The sequence below is a fragment of the Lagopus muta genome, chromosome 1 (genome assembly GCF_023343835.1).
Source record: "Lagopus muta isolate bLagMut1 chromosome 1, bLagMut1 primary, whole genome shotgun sequence".
Taxonomy (NCBI): Eukaryota; Metazoa; Chordata; class Aves; order Galliformes; family Phasianidae; genus Lagopus; species Lagopus muta.
In genome coordinates, this window is record NC_064433.1 from 77,104,646 (window position 1) to 77,127,769 (window position 23,124).

General features: G+C 45.8%; 1 protein-coding gene and 1 non-coding gene across 8 annotated transcripts; both read right to left on the minus strand.

Annotated features, from left to right (window-relative positions):
- Positions 1–137: 137 nt before the first annotated feature.
- CHD4 (chromodomain helicase DNA binding protein 4) lies at positions 138–22,784 on the minus strand. Of its 7 annotated transcripts, none has more exons than XM_048945878.1 (40): positions 22,713–22,784; positions 21,696–21,838; positions 19,640–19,767; positions 19,261–19,452; positions 18,761–18,879; positions 18,054–18,295; positions 17,843–17,970; positions 17,588–17,723; positions 17,007–17,188; positions 16,637–16,876; positions 15,568–15,771; positions 15,275–15,480; positions 14,859–14,990; positions 14,509–14,605; positions 13,940–14,131; positions 13,644–13,844; positions 12,669–12,806; positions 9,969–10,090; positions 9,672–9,845; positions 9,205–9,346; positions 8,397–8,528; positions 8,186–8,303; positions 7,853–7,977; positions 6,341–6,578; positions 6,009–6,181; positions 5,681–5,861; positions 5,495–5,605; positions 5,239–5,324; positions 5,015–5,148; positions 4,619–4,763; positions 4,262–4,427; positions 3,788–3,897; positions 3,486–3,618; positions 3,164–3,241; positions 2,904–3,041; positions 2,701–2,809; positions 2,251–2,383; positions 1,093–1,288; positions 843–986; positions 138–710 (listed from the first exon to the last, which is right to left on the minus strand). In XM_048945878.1, exons 2-40 carry the CDS (start codon positions 21,790–21,792, stop codon positions 649–651), a joined length of 5,784 nt encoding a protein of 1,927 aa, XP_048801835.1. In that variant the 5' UTR covers positions 21,793–21,838; positions 22,713–22,784; the 3' UTR covers positions 138–648. The 7 variants fall into 7 exon arrangements, with proteins under 7 accessions (XP_048801835.1, XP_048801879.1, XP_048801830.1 ...); XM_048945922.1 differs by having other exon boundaries at positions 811–986; XM_048945873.1 differs by having other exon boundaries at positions 5,239–5,327.
- Positions 4,094–4,234, minus strand: LOC125688529 (small Cajal body-specific RNA 11). The gene has a single exon (XR_007374787.1). It is a non-coding gene; the product is annotated as a small Cajal body-specific RNA 11 (non-coding RNA).
- Positions 22,785–23,124: the final 340 nt, after the last annotated feature.

Consider the following 23,124-nt stretch of genomic DNA (forward strand, 5'->3'; position numbering starts at 1 on the left):
GCTTAAGGCCCAGGAAAAGAATTACTATTGCACCGTAAATGTAATAACGAGCTCTGGGTGCTTAACACTAGGGGAAAAATCCAGCTCCTCCTCCCAGCACTACAGCAAGGTTCAAGGGAAACAACGAAGTAAAATACAAGGAAACTTTATTTTTTCAGTTCTACCAAGATTTTGCTCTGCTTTTGTCCTTTTTTTTTTTTGTTGGTTTTTTTTTTTTTTTTTCTCCAAGCTGCTTAATTAGCGGACAAGTCCTGTCAGTTTCTGTATTAAAAAGGATCTTGATGGAGGTAGCTTTGTCTCTGTCCTGGCTTCTGCTTGATCTCGCCTGTGCAGTCACCTCGGTAAACAAACCCAAAATAAAATTAGAAAACTGAAAATCTGGAATTCCAGGCGGAGGCAGCGAGCAACGCAGCCAGGTTCTCCATGTAACAGACATGGCACCGTGGCCTTCAGTCACTATGTACAGAGTCCATCATCCATCCATCCCCCTCTCTCCTAAGCACACTCCTCGCTCCAGCGGGCTGGCCGCAGTGGAAGGAGGTTCTCCTCCTCCCAGAGACTTGCACAGCAGCTTCCACGGAGGGAAACAGCACCCAGTCAGGAATGTCAGGCAGAGGGGCAGAGTGTGAAGGGGTGGGGTGGGGAGGGTCACTTCGGCTTGGCCAAAAGATTGACAGCACTGGGCTGGAGACTCACTGCTGCTGCGCCACCTGTAGGGCAAGAGAACAGCTGCTAGACTCCATGGTACGGGGGCTATTTCCCCACATAGCCCCGAGACACCCCCGCCTGCAAAGCAGGGAGGGCACATACTTGTTGGGGAGGGGGCGGTGGAGGGGGCTCACTGCTGCGGTTGGCGAGCCTGCTGAGGATGTTGCGTTCTGACATCTGCAGGCGCACTGCCACCGGCGGGATACGGGCAATAGTGGCAGGCAAGCGTGTCACATCTGCCTTCATGTCACTCAGAAGTTCCTCTAGCTGCTTCAGAACTAGAAGAGAAAGGGATGAGTATTCAGGGGAGAGAAGGAGAAAAAAAAAGACCGTGGGGGACAGTGATGCTCAACACATCCACTTTTGCTCAGCCCATAGCATCACCTTTGTGCAGCACAGCATTGGCAGGCTTATTCCCAGCCATTGACTCCTTGGATAGATGCTGGTGACTCTCAGCCAGGCACTCCACCTCTGCAAAACGTGTGTTCAGAGCCATTGAGGGATGAGAGGGGTCTTCTGACATATTCAGATAGGCAGCTCGCCGCAACTGCTCCTCAATCACCAGTGCCTGCTCCAGGAGCTGAAAGAGGGAGCAGTCATTAGAGAAGCCTTCCAGCAGCTGCCTGAAAAAGCAGCCTGCTTGCACGTCCCCCTGCACTCCCCATCACAGTCTCTTCCTGATCAAGTTGTCGGCTGTCACAAGGTAAGACCCTGAAACTCCTTTCACCAGCTTCTGTTTAGCTTGGTCTAAATATCAAGAAACAAAGTGTTTCATTAGGCCAGGCTCGGTATACAAGAAAACCAACTTATGACCAGTCTAAAATAAGTACTGTGAAGAGATTCCTATTCCTCTGCCTTCTTAAAGGACTTCTGAAGTAAATCTTTGTTGTTTGGTCTTTTTGCATGAAGCACATGAGATGAAGCTTTTTTTTTTTTTTAACCTGAGGAGTATCCAATGCTACTTACAGGAAGAATTTAAAGAAAAACTGTTAAACATGTCAGAGATATCCGAAGAAATCAATCTGAATTCTATTACAGCAGATCCAATCAGCAAAACTGCATTAATTTAATGTTTAGTTCCACGACTCAGAATTACATAGCCTAACTTGGGTTGGTCTTAGCTTCCAGAGCTAAATCATAGTCCCTCCCAAGTAGAATCAGATGGTTTAAAAGCTACTGTTTCACCAATTCACCACTACACGATGTTTGAGTTCCCCCTAGACACAAGGAATGGTTTGCAACCAAGTAAAAGCTGTAATGGAAACAGACACTTGAAGCCTCCTGCATGCCAGTTGCTGAAGAAACATTTGGAGAGAAAACAGTCAAGCACCCCAACACCAATTCTAAAGGAAAGGATATTATTATGAAATTACTGCCTAACTTTGAGAAACGTTCAGGTTGTGAGGGGGGAAAAAAAGAAAAGAACTGCAGAAGCCTTCACTTTCAGTGGAAGTGTCAAAACAGCAACCTTAGCAAGGCAACCATCTTGTTCTTAAATGCTCGTTTTGCTGAAAGGCACTTGTCACACTGAAGGCACCTTACCTTGAATCTCCTTGCCAAGAATTTGTTCTTTATTTCCAGGAAGTTACCCCTGTTCATCTCCCCCTTGAAGGGTTCATTGAGGATGGCGTAACGCGGATCATTCTGAATATCTTGCCAACGGGCATAGCCATGACTGAGATGGGATGAGCTCAGGCAAACAAAGGCAGTGAGAACATGGGAATACACAGTTCAGGCAGACAGTTCTCGAGAAGGGTCGGGAAAGGGGATACAGAGAGGGGAGGAACAGGAGCCGAGAGAGAGGAATGAAAACTATTTCCTGCTAGGTCTTGACTACACAAACACTAAAACCCTCCTCCCACCATTTCTTTCACTCTACTGAATGATAAAAGCACTCTCACTGAAAGTGTTCTAGTCAGGCCCAAAACGGTCACCTTCACAACAAGATTTAGAGCACAAGGGGAGAGAACTGGTTTCTCAGGGTAAGGATACTTGATAATTCCAGCGAGCAGCCAGTAGTCATGACGCCGATGCCAGATCTCATATGTCTTCTTTGTGACAGTTGCAGCCCGCTCTTCATTCTGCCAAAGGGAGTGTAATTCTGGAAAGGCAAGATACACAAAGATAACGAAAGTTACCTCATGAACGAGAACGGGGGAATATAAATAAGTTAAAATATAAAAGATTTCACAGACCTGTGAAGCCACCATCAGCTATGTTGAACATGAACCGTTGCTTTACTGCCTTTTTGTGCCTTTCATCTGCTGACTCTTTCAGCATCTCTCCATTCTGCAGCATCACCACGTCTCTCTTATCATCATCCTTTTTCTCATCTGTACACGCAGGAAGTCATTAGAAAGAACATGGCAGATAGCACAGCAAGGTGGACCCACAAGAAGTCCTTGCAGGAGAGGGAGTCAGGAACGGGATCAGAAATGGAATTATCACAACTCACCTTTCTCATCCAAGGTGATTATAGGAGGTTCAGAGGTATTCTCAGTAGGTGTTCTGTCTTCTACTTTCTCCACATCAGCTGCAAGAGAGAAAGGGAGTATGAGATATAGCTGGTGAGTCCAAGGTTTTGTTCCTCAGTCAGTGAAACCTAAGTGTTCCCTGACTCCCTGCCCAAAGTCTTGGAACAGTCCCCACCAATTATCTACATTTATGTCTGCTTCAAGAACTCAGGCAAAGATGATGCAGCTTTAGAAAGATACTGATGTTTGGTTTTTTGTCCACTTGTTTGTGTTCAAGGTATTAAACAACCTCCCCAGAGATACCTTTGCTTTCCACTTCCATTGGCTCATCTGTTCTTTCCTTCACCTCTGGTTCTTCTTTCTTCTCATCTGCTTCTGTGGAGTTCACTGGGGATTTTGCTTCCTGTGGTGCAGCCTCCGCAGGCTGGGCACACTGCTGAGGACAGATCAACGAGCAGTGAAACAAAGCAGCGTATGCAAACAAGACAGTCAGATCAGTTTGGAAAGCAAAGATGCACAAAACTGTTACACTGATTGTGAGAACATGAGGAGAATCATCTCTAAGTAAAAGACTGCATGAGGCAAAGTAGGATCCCAATACCCACCTCCATAGGGACCTCTGCATCATTAGCAGAGGCACTGATTTCTTTCTCTGGTTCAGCAGATTCTCCTTGCTCCTTGTTACTGGCTCCTTCTTCTGCCTTTATTCCCTCTTCTGTGTATTCCCCAACCGAGAGCGGCACATCAGATAAAAGAAGGAAAGAAGCCATCAGTGATGTGTTTCCCCCACTGTAACCAAGCGTATAACTCCTCTGCTCCTAGAGATTATGCCATTCAAGCAGGAACAATATTGCTCTAGACGAACCCACAGATTTCCTACCAACCACAAACACAGGATGTTTATTCTCACTGATGTCCTCTCTTGCCTTTAAGGGTTTGCAAACATCTTCAGCAACCCTCCTAACTTGAGAGGGTAAGTTAATCTGTGTCCACCCCCAGACCCCACCACCACAGCTTCGGTGAGGGGAAGAGCCAGAATGAGGTCAGGACACAGGACTGTGCAAGGGGGAAGCTCTCACCAGGAGGAGGGGCAGGGGCAGGTGTATTTGGCTGAGTATCCCCTGGTGTTGAAGGAGTCGGTGTTTTGGGAGAGGGTGAGCTTGGCTGAGAAAGTTTCTTGTTCTCCTCTATCTCTGCCAGTTCTGGCATACTCCAGCGGCCATTCACATGCTCAAACTCCTGCACCTGCACGAGAGGGAGAGAAAGATGTGTTAACTAGAGGAGTCATATAAACCCTCATCCTCAAACCAGAAGTTACAGATCACTCCACACACAAAGAAACACGTGAAGGAGAGAGTACTCTCTAGTTCAGCACCCCAATGACTTAGAGAAGCTGTACAGAAAGAGAAGGTTACATTGCTTGGCCATGCACCCACCTTTTTGCGTATGAGTGACATGACCCCAATTCGAGTAAGGACATGCTGTCGAGAAAGACCTTCCCGTGGGACCCCATCTGCAAACGTCTCTGCACCATCAGCTCCAGGTTCACATAAATGGCGCATGAACAGTGAGACATAGGCCCTGGCACAATTAAGAGACAAGCAGTTAGATAAATAAAGAAAAAAAACACTGCTCAGGAGAAAGTGAACAGCCCTGGAGGTTTTCAAGAAAAGGATGATGTGGCACCTCAGAACACAGTTAATGGGCACGGTGACGACAGGCCAACAGTTGGACAAGACGATCTTAATAGTCTTTTCCAACCTCAATGATTCTGTAGTTTTAAAGGGGCTAGATGTTATCCATTTTCTAGCCCTACCTAATTACCTACTTACTTGAACTCTTTCTCTGACTTGCCACGGAGATCCCGAACAAGCCACTGAGTGGTGAATGCATCCTGAGGTGGCATTCCATAGCGCATGATAGCATTGAGAAAGGCTTTTCTCTGGCGGGCATTGAAACCCAAGACCTAGAGTAAGAGAAAGAAAGATATAGGAAGAGCCATACCAAAGTAGCTTGAATGCTACTTTGGACTAATGTCTATCCTAGTACTACTTACTTCAATGTTCCCTCCCACTCGGGCAAGTAAAGGAGGCAGGGGCTTATCCTTATCATTTCTCAGGCCTTTGCGGCTAGGCCGACGAGCTGCTGAAGAGAGAGATGCAACTGAGGAGGACAGACAATGCACAGTATATTGTTGTGTGAATATTTCCCTTGCAGAAGGGCACCACAAATGTACCAAGCATCCAAATCAAGTCCCAGACATTTTCACACACAGAAAGTGAACCAGGAATTCTGGCTTCACCAGAGCTTACCTTCAGATCTCTCATCAAAGTCCTCATCCCCTTCTTCAGAAGCAACTGAATAGTCTGACTGATTATCTGACTGGTCGTCTTGCCAGTCTGAAAGAAAAACAGCACGTGAGCCTGAGACACTACTCCGTTATTCTTCCAGTAACACATGCTTACACCCATTTCCCCCAGTTTGCCCCAGGTTTGTACCTCTATCCTCCTGTGAGCCATCATTGTAGTTAACTTGCTTGCGAATACGTTTGCCCTTGCCCAGATTCCTAGCCAGATCCTCCTGCTGCTGCTCATAATGGTGGCGGAGCAGTTTCTCCCAGTAATCAGGATCCACTGACTCTTCCTGCTTAATAATCTCCCGTTCCACTTCTTCTTCCTCCTGCCACACAGAGGTGAAAAATAAATTAGGAACCGCATGTTCCAAACCCCAGTGTTTGAGCAGATGCCTACTTGCCCTTAAAAGCAACAGCGCTTAACTGAACATCTGTCAGCAGAAGACTCTAGCTGATCTACACCTCATACTCACCCCCATCTCCTCTTCACGAACCACATACTGGGCCACTTTGAAAGAGCTGAGATACTCATTCATGCCCTGAAGTTCTGTGTCTTCCGTTTCATCCTGGTTCCGATCCAAAAGACGCTCAATTGCTTTGTCATCATAGTGGATAACACTGCTATCTTCACCTTCTTTGTTATCCCCTGAGGAAGCAAGCACAGACATTTAATCACATGGATCTTAAGGGACCAGGAAAGGATATGGCACCCAGACCTCTTTGTAGAGCTACGAAGAGCACTGTAACTATAGTTTCTTGCTAAATACAGTCCTCCCCATCTCCATTATCACTTTCAAGCACTCACCCCCCTCAGTAGCCTCATCCTTGAAGAGCTCTTCAGTGCCAAATTTGAGAATGTCATCAAGTTCCTGTTTGGACATGGAGCCTGTCTTGGAGCCCAACCCTGGTCTCACTACCAGATGAGTTAGCATCATTTTCTTCTTGGCCACCTGAGTGATGCGCTCCTCCACTGATGCTCTTGTCACAAAGCGGTATATCATTACTTTCTTGTTCTGTCCAATCCTATGCGCACGGCTGAAGGCCTAGAAAAGAGATGTGCTCAGAACAGCCTGGAGCTATATAAGCATTAGCCTGCTACACCCCCACCTACCTCCACAGAAGTTCCCCAGTTGCTTTCATACTTGCTCTTAACATTAGTTAAGATGTGCCTTGGAAGAACACTTCACTTGTTTACTTCCCACCTCTACCCATCCTTATTGCTCTAATTTTTCTAATAATCTCAGGGAGATTACAAGGGAGTAGCTAAGGTATGCAGGGAGGAAGTTAGGAAGGCAAAAGCCCAACTTGAACTCTGATTGGCCATTGCAGTAAAAGACAATAAAAAATCCTTTTATAAATATATCAACAGCAAAAGAACCAAAGATAATTCTCATCCTGTACTTGATGCAGCAGGGAATGTGGCCACTAAGGACAAGCAGAAGGCTGAGGTACTCAACGCCTTCTTTACATCTGCCTTTAATAGCCAGATCAGTTATAGCCTTGGAGACAAGTGGCTGGATGATTGTGAAGAGGAAAGAGACCGGGGGTGTTGGTTGATGCTCGGCTGAACATGAGCCAACAGTGTGCCCAGGTGGCCAAGAGGGCCAACAGCATCCTGGCCTGCATTAGAAATGGTGTGGCTAGCAGAAGCAGGGAGGTGCTCTACTCGACACTAGTGAGGCCACACCTCGAGTGCTGTGTTCAGTTTTGGGCCCCTCACTGCAGGAAAGACGTTGAGGCCCTGGAACGTGTCCAGAGAAGGGCAACGAAACTGGTGAGGGGTCTGGAGCACAAATCTTATGAGGGGTGGCTGAGGGAGCTGGGATTGTTCAGTCTGGAGAAGAGGAGGCTCAGGGGAGACCTCACTGCACTCTACAACTTCCTGAAGGGAGGTTGTGATGAGGAGGGATTTGGCCTCTTCTCCCAGGCAACAAACAGGACCCAGAGAAATGGCTACAAGTTGTACCAGAGGAGGTTTAGGTTGGACATGAGGAAGAACTTTTCTCTCTCAGAGTGGTCAGGCACTGGAATGGCTGCCCAGGGAGGTCGTGGAGTCACTGTCCCTGGCAGTGTTCAAGAGGCATCTGGATGAGGAGCTGCGAGATATGGGTTAGTGCTTGTGGTAGCAGTGTAACGAGAAGGCAGTTGGACTAGATGACCTTATAGGTCATTTCCAACCTTGTGATTCTATGATTCTGTGATTCTATGAATTTTGCATGTTTCTAGAAGGAAGTCATATTCCTTCACTACTCCTGATACATTCACGTCCCTCTTCCTCACAAGGGCTCCCATAGCAGGTAAACTCACTCAAACTTACCTGGATATCGTTGTGTGGGTTCCAGTCTGAGTCATAAATAATCACAGTATCTGCTGTGGCCAAGTTAATACCAAGACCCCCAGCTCGAGTTGAAAGCAGAAAGCAGAACTGCTGAGCACCAGGAGCTTAGATAAAAGAAGATAACAAAATTAATCAAGCAGGAGTACATCACTGAAGGATTTTTACTCACCCCGCATAACCTCAGAGGAATCACTACTAATTTAAGATTCCAGGACAGCAATGGAAGACAGGCTACATTCAATCCCATATTGACCACTAACCACATACAAGACAATCATTTTCATTTCATGTCTGAAGGAGGAGAATCCTTACCATTAAATCGATCAATAGCCTCTTGACGCATGTTTCCTGTGATTCCTCCATCAATCCGCTCATATTTGTACCCTTCATGTTCCAGAAAGTCTTCCAGAAGGTCTAACATTTTAGTCATCTGTATATCAAAAAATCACCAGAAAAAAAGTGAGGGACAAGGAGACACCAGACGAACAAGTTCCCTTCCTCAAAGACAGAACTTCCCATATACCTGAGAGAATATGAGCACTCTGTGACCTCCTTCCTTGAGATTCTTTAACATCTTCTGGAGCAGCAACAACTTTCCAGATGCTCGAATAAGAGCACTACCATCATACATGCCATTTGGCATTTTTGGAGCTTCCTGAAAAGAAAGAGTAGGGGTGAGAAAGAAAACTGTTAGAATTGAGTCAGAAGAGGTTTAGGTTAGGTATTAGGAGGAATTTTTTCACTCAGAGGGTGGTGATGCACTGGAACAGGTTGCCCAAGGATGTTGTGGATGCCCCATCCCTGGAGGCATTCAAGGCCTGGCTGGATGTGGCTCTGGGCAGCCTGGCCTGGTGGTTGGCAACCCTGCACACAGCAGGGGGGTTGGAACTAGATGATCATTGTGGTCCCTTTCAACTCAGGTCATTCTGTGACTCTACAAACGTATCTTGACATTAGTTCTTTCTTGTGTTCATCACAAGCTGACTCATTCAAGTCAACTGGACACAATGAGCACTGCTCATACAAAACAATGTCACCCCATGCATTTTCTCTCAGTTTGTTTCCTAGATCTCCTCTTTCTAATTCAGTCCCTACTCTGCCTCCTCCATTCTGCAAGGATCACAAGGTAACCCCAATATAAAAATATAAAGATACTGAAAAAGGAGAGGACCTCCAGTCCACAACAGTAACACAAAGAAAAACTGAAAAACAGACAAGCGTAAGAACAGAAAAGAGAATCCCTCCAAAACTTCACAGGGAGCTCAACGGCTCCCCAGTAGCAGCCAGCTGGGAATTCGTTTATGTAAGAATAAGTAAGCAACAGCACATACCATAGCAGCCACAGGAAAGAGGTAGGGGTGGTTACAGCACTTCTTCAGATCCATAACAACGTTGAGTAATGAAACTTGGTTACCACCACCACGTGCATTCAGCGCCTCAAAGTTCCTTGTCAAAATATATTTATAGTATTTCCTGAAAATAACAAAATAAATGAAAACCACAACTCAAACATCTTTCACGAGAATGACTAACACACACTTGCTCATGTCTGAACGGTTCCTGGCATTACCTGCCAGCCACCTAGACTGCTCTGCCAGTGGCAGTTACTACCCATTTCAGCCCTCTCTATCAGAGCATAGGATTACTCCTCCCCTCTGCAGCAACACAACATCTTCCTTCTATCCACTGTGCAGAAAGCCCTACAGTAAGGATGAGTCTATTTCAACATCCTCTTTAGAACAGCAGAACAAAACAGTAGTCATTCAACAGCTGGTGATCCCTCCATTCTCACACTCACTTCTGCATAGGACTCAACTCCACTCTGACAATAAGTTCAGTCTTAGATGGCATGTTCTTGAAAACATCAGCTTTGAGGCGTCTCAGCATATGTGGGCCCAGCATGTCATGTAGCTTCTTGATCTGATCTTCCTTGGCAATATCTGCAAACTCTTCTAAGAAGCCCTCCAAGTTACTGTGGAGAAACAGACACTAAGCAAAAGCCACTAAAGAAAACATCACTAAAAAAAAAAAACACCAGGGAGATAGGAGTGACAAGAAAGGCAAGTTTAGCCTGGATTTGCACTGCAAGACTTACTGGAATCTCTCTGGTGTCAGGAAGTTCAGCAGGTGAAACAGTTCTTCCAGGTTGTTCTGCAGGGGAGTGCCTGTAAGCAGCAGCTTATGCTGGAGGGAATAACCATTCAGCACACGAAAGAACTGTAGAGAGCAGGTAAGGAATGAAAAGGAAAAAAACACCGAGGCTTAGAAGTCAGTCACAGTCCTAGTAAAAAAATACTCTTAAAAAAAATAAAAAAAACAACAAAAACAGCAAGCTGCAGTTTAGATTTAGATTCCCATCAGCTGTTTGCAGAAGTGCTCCTAGTAGTTGCCACTCCAATCAGCATCACTAGACTGATCTTATTCGGATCACTGTTCTGCATAATTGAAACATGACTGTGACAAGTCCTATAAGTCATCAGGTACTAAAAGGTTTCCTTTGCTTTTTTAAGTTACAAGCTTTCAAACCACCAATCATTTCCAGATCACTATACTGCATACTTTTTCCTCCTAAATTAGCATTCTATGTTTTTACTTCTCTGCCTCAAGACTTCTAGAAATAACTAAGTCACTCTTCCTATTCACATCAATCCTGGCAGCATTTCAGAATTCTGAACAAGCAGAGGAGAAAGAGTCAAGGGTTTGCCAATATATCTTTAAAGTAATTTGTGCTAGCTTTCACAACAATGAAGTCATTCTAGACAGAGCTAGCGAGCAGTTACAGTACGGCACTGAAAAGCACAAGTATACCATGTTCACTAGCACAAAGTGACAATGAAGTAGTAATTTATGGACTTGTTTTATACTTAACATGATACAATGTCAAACTGAATGAGAATAGCTTGTATGTAGATTGCTCCAGAAGTAACGCCTCCTATTTACTTCCATGGAAACTACAACAGATACAAAGAGCACAACATTATCTTACAGAGCAAATTCTCAGCTACAAAGTGCTATTTTTTCATCTCAGTCACCACTATTAGCTATGCATTTTCACCAGTGATGAACAAAAGCCTGCATTACACTGGCTGTATACGGCTATCCAGAATTGTGGCTTGTCTTCAACATCATTGTCACCACTGCTGAAACATGCTACCCACTGCCTCACTGCGCTCACATCCACTGTCTGGCCTGCATAAACATTCAGCAAGCATCAATGGATGTCAACGGGTGCCATTTTGTCCACGTGGAGGAATTCAGCAACACCTCTGCTTCACATGCACTTTCATGTCAGGTGCCATTTTGTCAGACTGCTCCTCTGCCTCCATCTGTCACACAGCAACAAAATCTTTCAATACTGGTAGAAGATTGAACCTCTACTGTCATATCACCAAGATCCACATTTGATGTTGTGAGCCAATATAATAAAATAGGAGGTGTTACTTTTGGAGCAGCTCTCAGATGACAAATATTAGAAGAAATATACCACCACTTATTTTGCTAATCATACCAGAAGGATTTCTTCTAGTGCCTTCCATTAGGATTGCTTTATGTAGTTACAGCCAACAACATTCTCATCTTGGAATAAAATATGGGAATTACTCACTGTAACTGTAAAACACACTATTTGGCAGGTAACCAACACTGTCTGTCAAGAGCTGTCTTGCATACAAATACCTAAAGCTGCCCTTAAGGGATACAAGACTCCTTTAGAAAAAGGAAAATTTAACAGTCTTGGTGGATAACCAATCGTTACTTAGTCATAGTGTAACACTGAGCTTTTATATCCTCTTTCAGCTCATGAATATAAACATGAATAGTAAGTGTTCAATACTGTTTCCAATAATTCCAATTCTAAGCACAGAACAGCACCCAATCTTAGTGAAAACAATAGAAATAACTCAAAACTGGACTGCAAGCACAGCTGATAGAGAGATATCACAAGGTACCACACTCAGATCTGAAGAGCTGAATCTACGTTTTCTCTTCCCCACTCCCCTCTCATCCCCTACACAGAGGCAACTTGGTCTTACAACCTGCAAGAAACTACAAAACCAGATTCCCATTAGCAGTTGCTTTTAGAGTACTAAGCCTTAGAACCTAGCTGAAGACAGACAATCAATCAGATTTAAAACACAAGAGCTTAGGGAGGGGTTGGATTAAGAAAGTACAGTCAATTCTACTGAATTAAAACAAGCCTGGTAAAGGTGCAGCCTCATATGATTGCAGCTCTATGGCTTTCAGCATTCACCCAGGCATTGTTGAACACTCCTGCCCACCTCTCCCATTTCTATAACATCTAATTAGCTCTGCTAGAGCTAGATGAATGCAGAAGGCAAAATTCCTCTGGAAGCAGAATAACTGCAACCCATGCAGCTTTTTTATACTCAATATGATTAGCCCCTCCAGAACAGAGATGATCCAGATGTATGCTCTACTTCCAGAGAAACCCATTTCTGAGAATGGCAGCACCCAGGTTTTTCTGTTTTCTAGTATACATCAATTGCCTATTCACCTAGAGAGGAAGTTATTTTACTAGTGAAACATACTAGTGAAGCTGTTACCAATGATAATCAATACCCAAATGAAAGGTTTCTCTCTTCTGTTTAAAATAATGAGGGTTGTTCCTCATCAACCTCCCCCCCCCCCCCCTCCCAGTGCATTAAATTTGCTAATGAACACACAAGTAAGAGCTGGCAGACAAACTTACTTGTTCAGGATCAGCTATCTAATCTTCTGAACACCTTCTGCAACATATGTAATGCTTACAGACCTTATTACCTATTCTTTCCTGTACCTTAGACTGATTGTTCTTCAGTCGATGAGCTTCATCTACAATGAGACATGCCCAGTCAATAGATCCCAATATGGCCATATCAATTGTGATCAACTCATAAGACGTGAGAAGGACATGGAACTTCACAGCTGCCTCCTTCTGCAAAGGAAGAAGAAAACACAGTAATGACATAAGGGAATGTCACAGGACAGAGGAGATACAGAGTCTCTCCAACAAGTTGTCCCTACAAGACATAGTCAAACAGCACAACAAAACAGTTCTTCATACCTGTAGTTTTCTGTCACAATATCCAAAATACTACCCAACACATTCTAGTTTTTCAATCTCTTATTACTTGTTTTACACATGTAAGCCTCCTCAACCTCCTGCTACTACAGCATAGCTGCCAGTTCTCATAACAGAATTAAGCAGCAAATAGAGGCATGTTATGGAAAGAGACCAGGAATAGTGCCTCATCAAAATGAGAATTAGAGGATAAACAGTTTATCCAAGTTACTGTCAGTAGATCCTGAAGTTAAAGTAAGGGAAAACGAGCAGTTGTATTTAACCCTACTGAGAAAATTTTAGTGGTTTTTCTTTTTCTTTTTTTTTTTTAAACTAGGAAGAGTGAGGTTCTATTACAAAATACCTCCATCAGGTCTGTATCAGGTCATACTTATGCAGGCTGGCAATTCTGTAGGAAGTACGATGCACAGCTTGACAGATTAAGCAAAAAAACAAAAGAACTTGCCGATGGTCAGTATTGCCTTAGTTGATTCCCTTTTTCTGGAGCACTGTAAAAATTCAGACTGCCAGAAATGCTTAAAAGCAATCTACAGTAAGAGCCTAACAAAATATCCACTTAGTCATCAACTTGCAGTTATTTCCCCTTGGAAACAAAAGTATTATCAGCTCCCACAGACTCCAGAGCACTCGAATCTCAGTTGCTGAAAGCCATTCTAGTGTACCTCCTCTTCCAGTTCAGGCTTGCATTACCTTCATTCTGGATGCTTTTTTGCCTCCACGTATGGCATTATCCTCAAAAGTGAACTCATTCTCACGGATGATTGCTCGACTGTCTTTGTCCCCAACGTAGGTCACTACATACATATCTGGTGCCCACATCTCAAATTCTCGTTCCCAGTTGATGATTGTGGAGAGGGGGGCACTCACCAAGAAGGGCCCCTTTGAGTGGCCCTACGAGCAGAATCAGTAAGAGCATTAGATGCTGCTTAAGTGAGCAGATGCGTTAATCTCTCCAGATAGCGTTCTAGCAACATTTTGCCTCTCACCTCTTTGTATAGGGAATACAGGAACACAGCTGTCTGCACAGTCTTTCCCAGACCCATTTCATCAGCTAAGATTGTATCTGTGCCCTGGGCCCAAGAGAATCGCAGCCAGTTCAGTCCTTCCAGTTGGTAAGGATGCAAGGTTCCCCCTGTTACATCAAGGTACTCTGGCTGCCGGTCATACTTCACCGTCGGCTACATTGGAAAGAAGGAAGAGTTAAGATCATTTACCTTACCTATGGAACTATCAAGACTCCTTCTCCAGTCACTCATATTCCCTACTGTAGACTGACATTCCACAGAAATCAGATTAATTCTAGTGCCAAATCCCTAACAGGCCAAAAGGTGTCCAAAATCTTCTATCAAGAGCCAGCCAAGCCAGCCTCTTCCCAATGTACAAAAGATGGGTCTGAATCTGAAGGTTCTATAACCTATCCACTTTTCAGGCCAGGAAGAAACTGTAAGCCATGTGCTCCTCACCCTTCAAGTTCTCTATACAGCCCACAAGTCCCAGCCCCACTCAAAATAATCAGTAGTATCAGGTAGTGCCTAAGCAGTAAACAGCAACTTACATCTACTGTGGGAGTTTCAGGGGGCCTTTCCAGTTTCCGCATCTTCACTTTCTTTAGCTTCTTACCAGGCCTTCCTTCTTCACCCCTCATCAGCTCCCTATGAGGAGACAGCCCCATGAATACAAAAATGCAACAATTTTTGTAACAGACCAAGGGAAAACTATTGCAAAGAGCAGTGGGTAAACAAGCAATTCAAATATGCTCAAGAGAACAGAGGGAAAAGCCCTCCAACCAAAGGAATAAGGAATCAACAAGACACTTCCTTTCTATCTCCATGCATCCAGACGGGTCCTGACACACTCAAATACTTTCCTCAAGGGAAAAGAACTTTACCTTGATATTTCTCCTACCTGTGATTCCAGTAGGCTTGCTTGTAAAGGTCATAATCTTGGATATCCACATCCTCACTTTCCCATGATGCCTGGTCATAGGGTAGATCTCTCCATTTAATCAAATAGTGGACGTTCCCCTTCTTATCCACACTGAGGGGGACAAAACAATAAGTGTTAAGGACAGTGAAAAGACAGCATTTCTCGCCCCATTCAAATAGGAAAGGAGAAAAGGAAACTTTGAAGAAGCTACAGAAACAATATTTTTCATAAACAGAACTCTCACTTTTTCCTCTCAGTTACGACATGCTTCAGTTCATCACCCCTCTCAGTCCTGTCTATAGCTATCGTTAAAAAATCGTCTTGCTCTTCCACTGGGACAGGTATTTTGATAAAAAAAAAAGACACAGCAAAACCACCTTTGCTTCTTCCCCTACCTATGATTAAGGATTCTATGGATCATCATCCACTCTGGTTTGATCCCATATCGATAGAAGCGCTCCTCCATTTCAGCATATTTGGGGTCCTTGTTTTTTCTCTTACGACTTTTCTCCTCTTCTCCTCCAAAGTCCCCTGAAGGTGGCTCATCCATATCATTCTTGCGTTGGTAGTTTCGAAACATTACCTGACAGTGCAGCTCCAGCTGGAATTGGGACAGAAGTTAGACTGTAATAATCTCTCCCCAGAAATATCTAACCACTCATGATAGGGTTAAGATTCTTAAACTCACCTGCAATTCTGACACCCAAGAGCAGTGCCAGTAGGACATGCCCTGCCATTTGACAAAGAACTGCCTTTCAGGTCGACCCTCCAGAGGCTTAGGGGGAGGAGCATTAGGATCTGCATCAGGTGGACGTGGAGGTGCAGGGCCAACTGGGGGCTGACCCCATTTCCAGATCAAGATCTTCTGAACCTTTCCTTTCAGAGCTGGGCACTGAAAAGGTAGAGAGCTTGTCACATCAGACTGCAAGTATTCTAACATCAAGTGCTGAGGAGCAGAGACTGTAACAAAGAGTTACAGTTTTCTTCTTTAGTTAGCAGCTTTACTACACAGGTAGGATTTTCTCTTTGGGCTTAGAAATGTTCACTCTCTTATTTCTAGAACTTTAGAGCTTCTTCCAGTTTGCCTTTTTTCCAGGACTAGCAAAACAGCAAGCTGAATTCAGTCTCTTAAATTCAGTCATCTCTCCAGGGTCCCAAAAATTCAGTCTACCGAATTCCAGTGAAAGTTCACACAGAAAATGTGTTCCTGTAAAACTACCAGTCCAGCACAGGGACATACTCTGAAGCAGACTGCATTTTGTTCATTATCTGAGAAGTCCTTATCATCTAATGAATGCACATAACAATTTACAATACTTCATTTTAATGACATCATGTAAGTGTGAAATTTCCCTCAACTATCAACTAAGAGAGGGCTTGGCATTACAGAGACTGCAGCACAAAAGCCATTTAGCTCATTGGTTTAGAATATTTTAAGTGCTCAGTTTTCTTGCATTCATATAATTGCTTCTCCATACAAAATATAATCCAAGGAAATTGAGCTTCAGCATGGTCGTAAGCCCATCCTCCCTGCCCTCCAGGGGAAAGAAAAAGCAACCAAGCTGCAAGGTTCAATCCAACCACAGACAACCAGGTCTCAGTAAATTATAACAAAAACAAAAAACAAACAAACAAACAAAGCCCAGAACAATAGTCTTCTCTAAGGACTTAACACTTATAGGAAAATGTGATGATTTAATAGAATTAGATCCATCCTTTCTTTAAACAACAGAAGAACAGTAGTAGCAGAAACTCACAGTGCAGCGTGGACACAGCCACTCCCCATTGGGAATCTCTGGCAATGGGGGATTCAGACAGTGAATGTGATAGGATGAAGGACATGCATCACAGCACAGCAGCTCTCCTCCATCCTTGCAGACTCTACAGAACTCCATATGGTGGTCGTCTTCCTCTTCAGCATCCCCCACAACATCTTCCAGGATCTCTTCACCTTCAGAGTTATCCTCCTTTGCTTCCCACTGAATGCCCTCTTTTTCCTACAGGAGCAAGAGATCAGAAAAGTCACGCTGACACATTCATGACTTTATTTTGTACAGAACAGCATTAAGTCACTTGACCTCCCCTCTTCATAATCACTTGCACAGTTTGGGATAATCCAATACTCACGCAGTGTGGGCAGCTCCATTTGCCCTCTGGGGCTTTCTCCATGTCTGGGTCCAGGCAAACCATATGGTAGGCACGAGGACAGGTGTCACACAGTATGATTTCTCCTCCCTGCTGGCACACCTCACAGTAGTCCTGGTGATCAGTCTCATAGCCATCCACAGCCACTGTGGAGTCCTCCTCACCTGCAGAGGGTGAAGAAGAGTTAGAGCAGTGCAAGGCACAGATAAAGGCTTTCTACAGCAAGGAAGCGTATTCCCCCAACAGCAACAGCCTCTGTAATTACAGAGATCCAGAATTCAAAACTCTAAGTGCATTCATGTAGTAAATGGAGCAAGGAGGTCCACTCATGAAATTAAAGGTGTAGTTTAGGCTAGGAAAACTCAGTATTGTATCTGTTCCTCTACCAAGATGATGAAAGATTTCCTGAGCAGCTTCTCCTTCTCAGGAATAATATCAGGTTCTTTCTCCATTAATTTACCTCCCTCAAGTATGCTGTTAAGCATCCAAATGCTACAGACATTCCTCTCATCTCTCTACACAATTAACTGCAGTTCTGTCTCCAGCTGACAATGGAGCAATACCTTTCTTTTTCTTTTTTCCAGCTTTGAGTTTTTTACGACTGCGGCTACTGCGACTTGTAGATCCATCTGAAACAGAGTAGCTGTTGATGCTGGCATCATCAAAGTCTGACTCCACATCCAGGTCATCATCTTCACTCTGAGGTAGGTAAGAAGGAAGCTATGCTGTCCAGGCATGTATGCCATGGACAGCAATCACGCACCGATCCCAGCATTTCTAGCATGCCATCAGAACGTCAAGAAAAGAGGGTCACTTACTGATGACCTTTTGCGCTTGGAACCAAATCCTCCCAGTTTGATTTTCAAAGGTGCCACTTTCTTTGTTTTAGGTTTCTTGATATCAGGAATACGAGGACTGCCCTTTGGCTTTCGTCGGGCATTGGGGCCTGGGAACAGAGAAGCCTGTGAGTCAGAAGTACTACTGTCTCAACACCACTCATCAACACCCTGACAGGTTTTTTAATCTCACCTTTGCCTTCCTTCGTCTTGGCTTTCCTGAGTGGCACATCTACAGGGGGCTGCGGCAGCACAGCATCCACGTTTGTCACCATACTCTCCACTACTGCAACAGCTGCAGCTGCAGCAGCAGCCACAGATGCACCTGAACTTCCCTTGAAGGGGTTATTTGTGCTAAACTCCCTCCACTTGGCTCCCAGTACCATCATCATCTTCGACACAGCTATTTTAGGGTTCTTGGCTGCAATAAGTGGTCTGTATACAGTTAAGGAAAAGAAGAGTTACCAAAGCAGTTTCTTGGTCATTTCTCTTTCCTCACCCTCATCAGTCCTTCTCTCTTAAAATATATTCCTTTCTAGTCTCCAATCTCAACAGCAATGAAGCTCTACTTCCACTCTTCACACAGCACGGACACAAATGCTCCATGATTTTGAAAGCAAAATGGAACTAAGCATATTAGGGAAGAAAGCAGACCAAGAGCAAGGACTTGCATCATCTTGACTGCTAAAAACAAGATATGTGAATCAAATATTTCAGTGTTGCTTCAGGTGTTTGTTCTAGGTGGGGAGCTAGTGTCCCTGACACGTCTCGAGGATCCAAAACAACAACAACAAAAAAACACAACAAAAAAAACCAACCCAAGACCTAGTTCTTGTCCCCCTCCCTTTTTTTTATTCCTTCTTCAAAAGTCCTTCCAAATGCTAAAGACTTGCAATTCACCTAACAAACTGGCTGAAAGCTTTGTAGTTGGTGAGAGTGCGGTAATCCTCCTCTGTGAAGATATGATCAATATCCTCCATGCCCCAGTCCTCCAGGAGCTGAGCAGATGACTTTGGCTCCTGTCAAAAAACAATTGTGGCCTCTTTGAGCAAAAGCACACATTCCAGAAAATAGTACTTCCACACACCTATATCATACACACATCTTCCATCTACAGATGACCCACTGGGTCAAGACTGGGGGATTGCCACCAGCCGCTCTCCACTTGTCACTGCCATAGGACACAGCCTCACTAGAACATCAGAGGTAGGAAAATCCTTTGGATTCAGTATTTAAGGTAGGAAAGGGAAAGGCATGCAGTGAGGGAAACGGTCAGGTCAGGCTGTTCAGAGAAAAAAGGAGACTAAACTGTTCCCCACTCCATATGCTGTCAGAGACTAATCCCCCAAGTCCACATGGAACTGAGAAATAAGGAGTAAGCCAGATGGGTCGCTTCTCACCTTGGAGTCATCATCTTCTTCCTCCTCCTCTTCTTCCTCCTTGCGCTTTGCTTTGCTTTTCTTTTCCTTCTTCGGTCCTAATTTCTTCTTTTTCTTCTTTCCAGGAGTGTAGTCACTGCCTTCACTATCAGAGCGCAGAACCTCCTCCTCTTCCTCCACAAACTCATTGCCCTCACCAGAACTGTCCCCAAGCTGGGGAAGGAGGGAGAGAGAAGATCAGGCAGCTGTGAGAAAATACCCTGGATAAGCACTAAATACCATACTACCCAAGCTCTAAAGGATTCATACAGATGTTTGCTGTCAAAAGTCAACAACAAAGCAAGCCTCCTCTCCCCACAGCAATATTTTAGAGCATGATTTGAGACATCCTTTCCCTTACCTCCTTCTTCTGACGCTTGCTGAGTTTGGGCACTTTGGGTTCCTTTAGCTTCTTGGGTTTCTTCTTCTTTTTGATTTTGAGTGTCTCAGCCTCCGACAGAAGCTCTTCTTCTGGCTCCTCTTCATGTTCTGGAGGGGAAGAGGTGACATCCCACTCAAAGTCCATTTGCACACTACAGCCCAGCCCAGCCCACTTTTCACAGACATCACTGAATCTGTCTGCTTCTTGCTACATACTTACAAACACAGAAGTACTTGCTTACCCTATTATTGTTCGTACCTTGTTACTGTTCACAACATTTACTAGTCAATCATACGGCAAATACTACCACACACCCCTTCCTCCCTCCAACAAGGCCCACTTCCACAATATTCCTTCTCCAAGCAAAGCAGCTCTTAGGCACCAGAAGTGTGCCCTAACTGAAAAACAAGGGCACAGAGTAGATTACCATATCTAAAGGAATTAAAACAGCGATTACATTTAGAAAGTACGTTTGAGAACCTGAAGATAACGTTTCAGACCTCTAGAATAAAAAAGTATTTAACTTTTTTCATCTGAATAGAACATCCTACTGCTTACAGGTATTAAAATACATTCAAAACACAGTCCAGCAAGTCACTACTTGTCCTCCATAGGTAGACTGCTACTTAGCAACTCAATTCTAATCCAGACTTGACATAGCTTTCTCTCCACCCCTTCCCTCTTTGTCATCAGCTAGCAAGCAAGCTCCCAGTGCAGGGACAAGCAGTCAACTCCCTACCACCATCACTTCCATCTGTGCCCCTACCTCTCCCGACCCCGGGGAGAGCCAGGCAACCCTTTCCTTTGTGGCAAGCTCTGAGAGCAGCCCAGCCATTCGCTCTCTCCTGCTGCCCCGCCCATTGCACACAGCCAGAGTCACTCCTTCTCCCTCCAAGGGAAAATGGCCTCCTGACCACAGGAGCTGGGCAGGATGGAGGAAGCCACAGGTCAGGGAGCTGCAGCAGGCAGATGAAGCAGAAGAAGTAGAGCTCTTGGAACTTGGGGTCTTGCAGTCCTGCCACTGTGCCAACTAATTAGCAAGTCTTTGCTCACACAGTCCTACAACACCAGCTCCTATGAGGATTCCACATCTTCTCCAGCTAGTTTTTTCACAGAGCCTAAGTATCCCACCCTTTCCATTGCTTTTCCCTAAAGCTCTCAAGTCTGCAGCGATTTTAACAGTTATTTTTCCCAACAAGATTTTCCTCACAAGGCTTCAAGACCATCTCCCCTCCACCTAAGAGGTACCAAATGCAGCTGGAGTCAAAACTCTAGAAAAAAGCCAAGCAAACAAAAAACCCAAGCCTTCAACATTTTGCCTCTCCACCTGCAACGTTTTCTCATTTGATACTACAACAGGTATGGCTTGGTGGGAAAACTCAAATTTGCCTTACAGCCCAGCACATCAGGATACATTCGATCCCTTTTTGCAAGGAAGCAGAGAAGCCAGATGTTGATGGCTTGCTTTGTACACACATCAATAACATTCAAAACAGAAGAGTACCCAGAGCTCTAACCCCAGTCTCATGTAGATGAGGATGCATGCAAAATGGACAAGGCAAGGTACAAAGACTACCTGAAAAGCAAAGGTGAGTAGGTAGTACAAAAAATGAGCCACCAGAAGCCTCAATAATTGGGTGTGGCAAAGAAAAAGTGGGTCATGCAAGAGCCCAGGGCAGTATGCTCTGGACAGCAGCAAGCCTGAGATCCCAGATGAAGCAGCCAGACATCCTTTCACATACACAGCTCCCCCTCAGCCCCCCCATTCAGTGAATGTGAAACTCACGGACATTTTGGTGAAAATTGGACATACCACTGACTGCTCACTCCCCCAAAGCATGAGACCCTGACAACCTGCGACATCCTGGAACAAAGTCTGCTCCACTACTGGAACTAGGATTCCAGTAGTAAAAATCAAAAACGTATGCCAACTCCTAGTCAAAGGGACATTCCTTCATGGAGCATTTATTTCACATATCCAATTCAAGGACAGCATCACCCTACCTCACACACATGCCCTGCAGGCCCTCAATACCTGGATGCTGGGGGATAGCACTGTTCAGCAGAATCTCCATCTCATCATCATCACTGCCCCCTGAGCACGGCGACGGAGATCCGATGCCTGATGCCATATCCTCTGAACCAGGGGAGGCCCGGGCTCACAGAAGTGCTGCCTTCCTGCCAGCAAAGCCAGTACTTCATTGAAAAGAATCAAGAGAAAGTTACAGCAGACACAAAACCCGGTTTCCCAAGCAGTAGTGCAACCAAGAGGATTCTCGAAAAAAAGCTTAGATAGTGATTTCATCGCACTGGGAGCCGATGGACAACACGCACTCCAGCAGCAGGTATCGCATCAGAGTTGTAATGAAGCAGGCTTTAAGACAGCAGACGTTAAACTGAGTCAGCAACTCATTCCTCGCAGGGAGCCAAAACAGCTGTCCTATAGGAAGATCCTCCTGGCTCCCGCAGCCGGTGCCAGACCGGAATGAGCGCCCTAGGTTATTTCTACCTTGGCCTTGGAGAAGGCGGGGAGGGGAGCCGGCCTTCCCACGGGGACCTTGAGCCGCCCGGCGCTCCGTCAGGGCGGCGTCCAGCGTTCCCTCACGGCGGCAGAGCCCTCCCGCAAGAACTCGGCGGGCCGCCTGCCGCGTTGCCCCCAGGACCCACACAAAAGACACCACGGCCGCCACCTCGCCCGGAGCGGGGCCGCAGGACGGGCGACGGCTCGGCGGGGGCACGGTGCCCGGCGGGCGGGGGCGCGGGGCGGGGCCGGGAAAGTCCGGCCGGCGGGCGGCACGGGGTCGGCTCTCCCCACGGCCGGGCGGTAGGACCGGGCCCGGCGGGGCGGCCGCTCGCCAGGGCCGCGCCGGGAGGCGGGGCGGGGAGCGTCCCGCAGCCGCCGCGCAGGGGACGGCGCGGTCCCGAGGCGAGCCGCGACCGAAGAGCGGGAGGGTGAAGGGGCGCCGGCGAGAACCCGTGGGGCGGCGGGCGGACCGCGACAGACGGCAGTGAGGCCGCGCCCGCCCACCCTCATTTCCTCCCGGATCCTCACCCGGCTCCAGACGGCAGCTCCGCTCCCCCACCGCCGCTGCTGAAGGGAAAATGGCTCCGGACCCGGCACCGCCTCTTAAAGGGGGAAAAAAAAAAAAAAAAAAAAAAAAAAAAAAAGCAAAAAAAAAAAAAAAAAAAAGCTCCGCCCCGCTCCCGCCTCCATCCCATAATATGCCTCGTGAACCTGGCAACAGACCCCGCCCCCGTATCCCCGGCAACATCCCCCCCCAGCCGAGACATCCCATAATACTCAGTCTCCCCTCAGAACTTCCCACTCGCCGCCCGGCCCAGCATCCCATAATACTCGTCCTCCCCCCCGCCTCCGGTCCTCCCCTCCCCCCCACCGGGAACATCCCATAATAGTCCCCACCTCTAACCCCTCGCTTCGGCATCCCCTAATACCCGCACCGGAT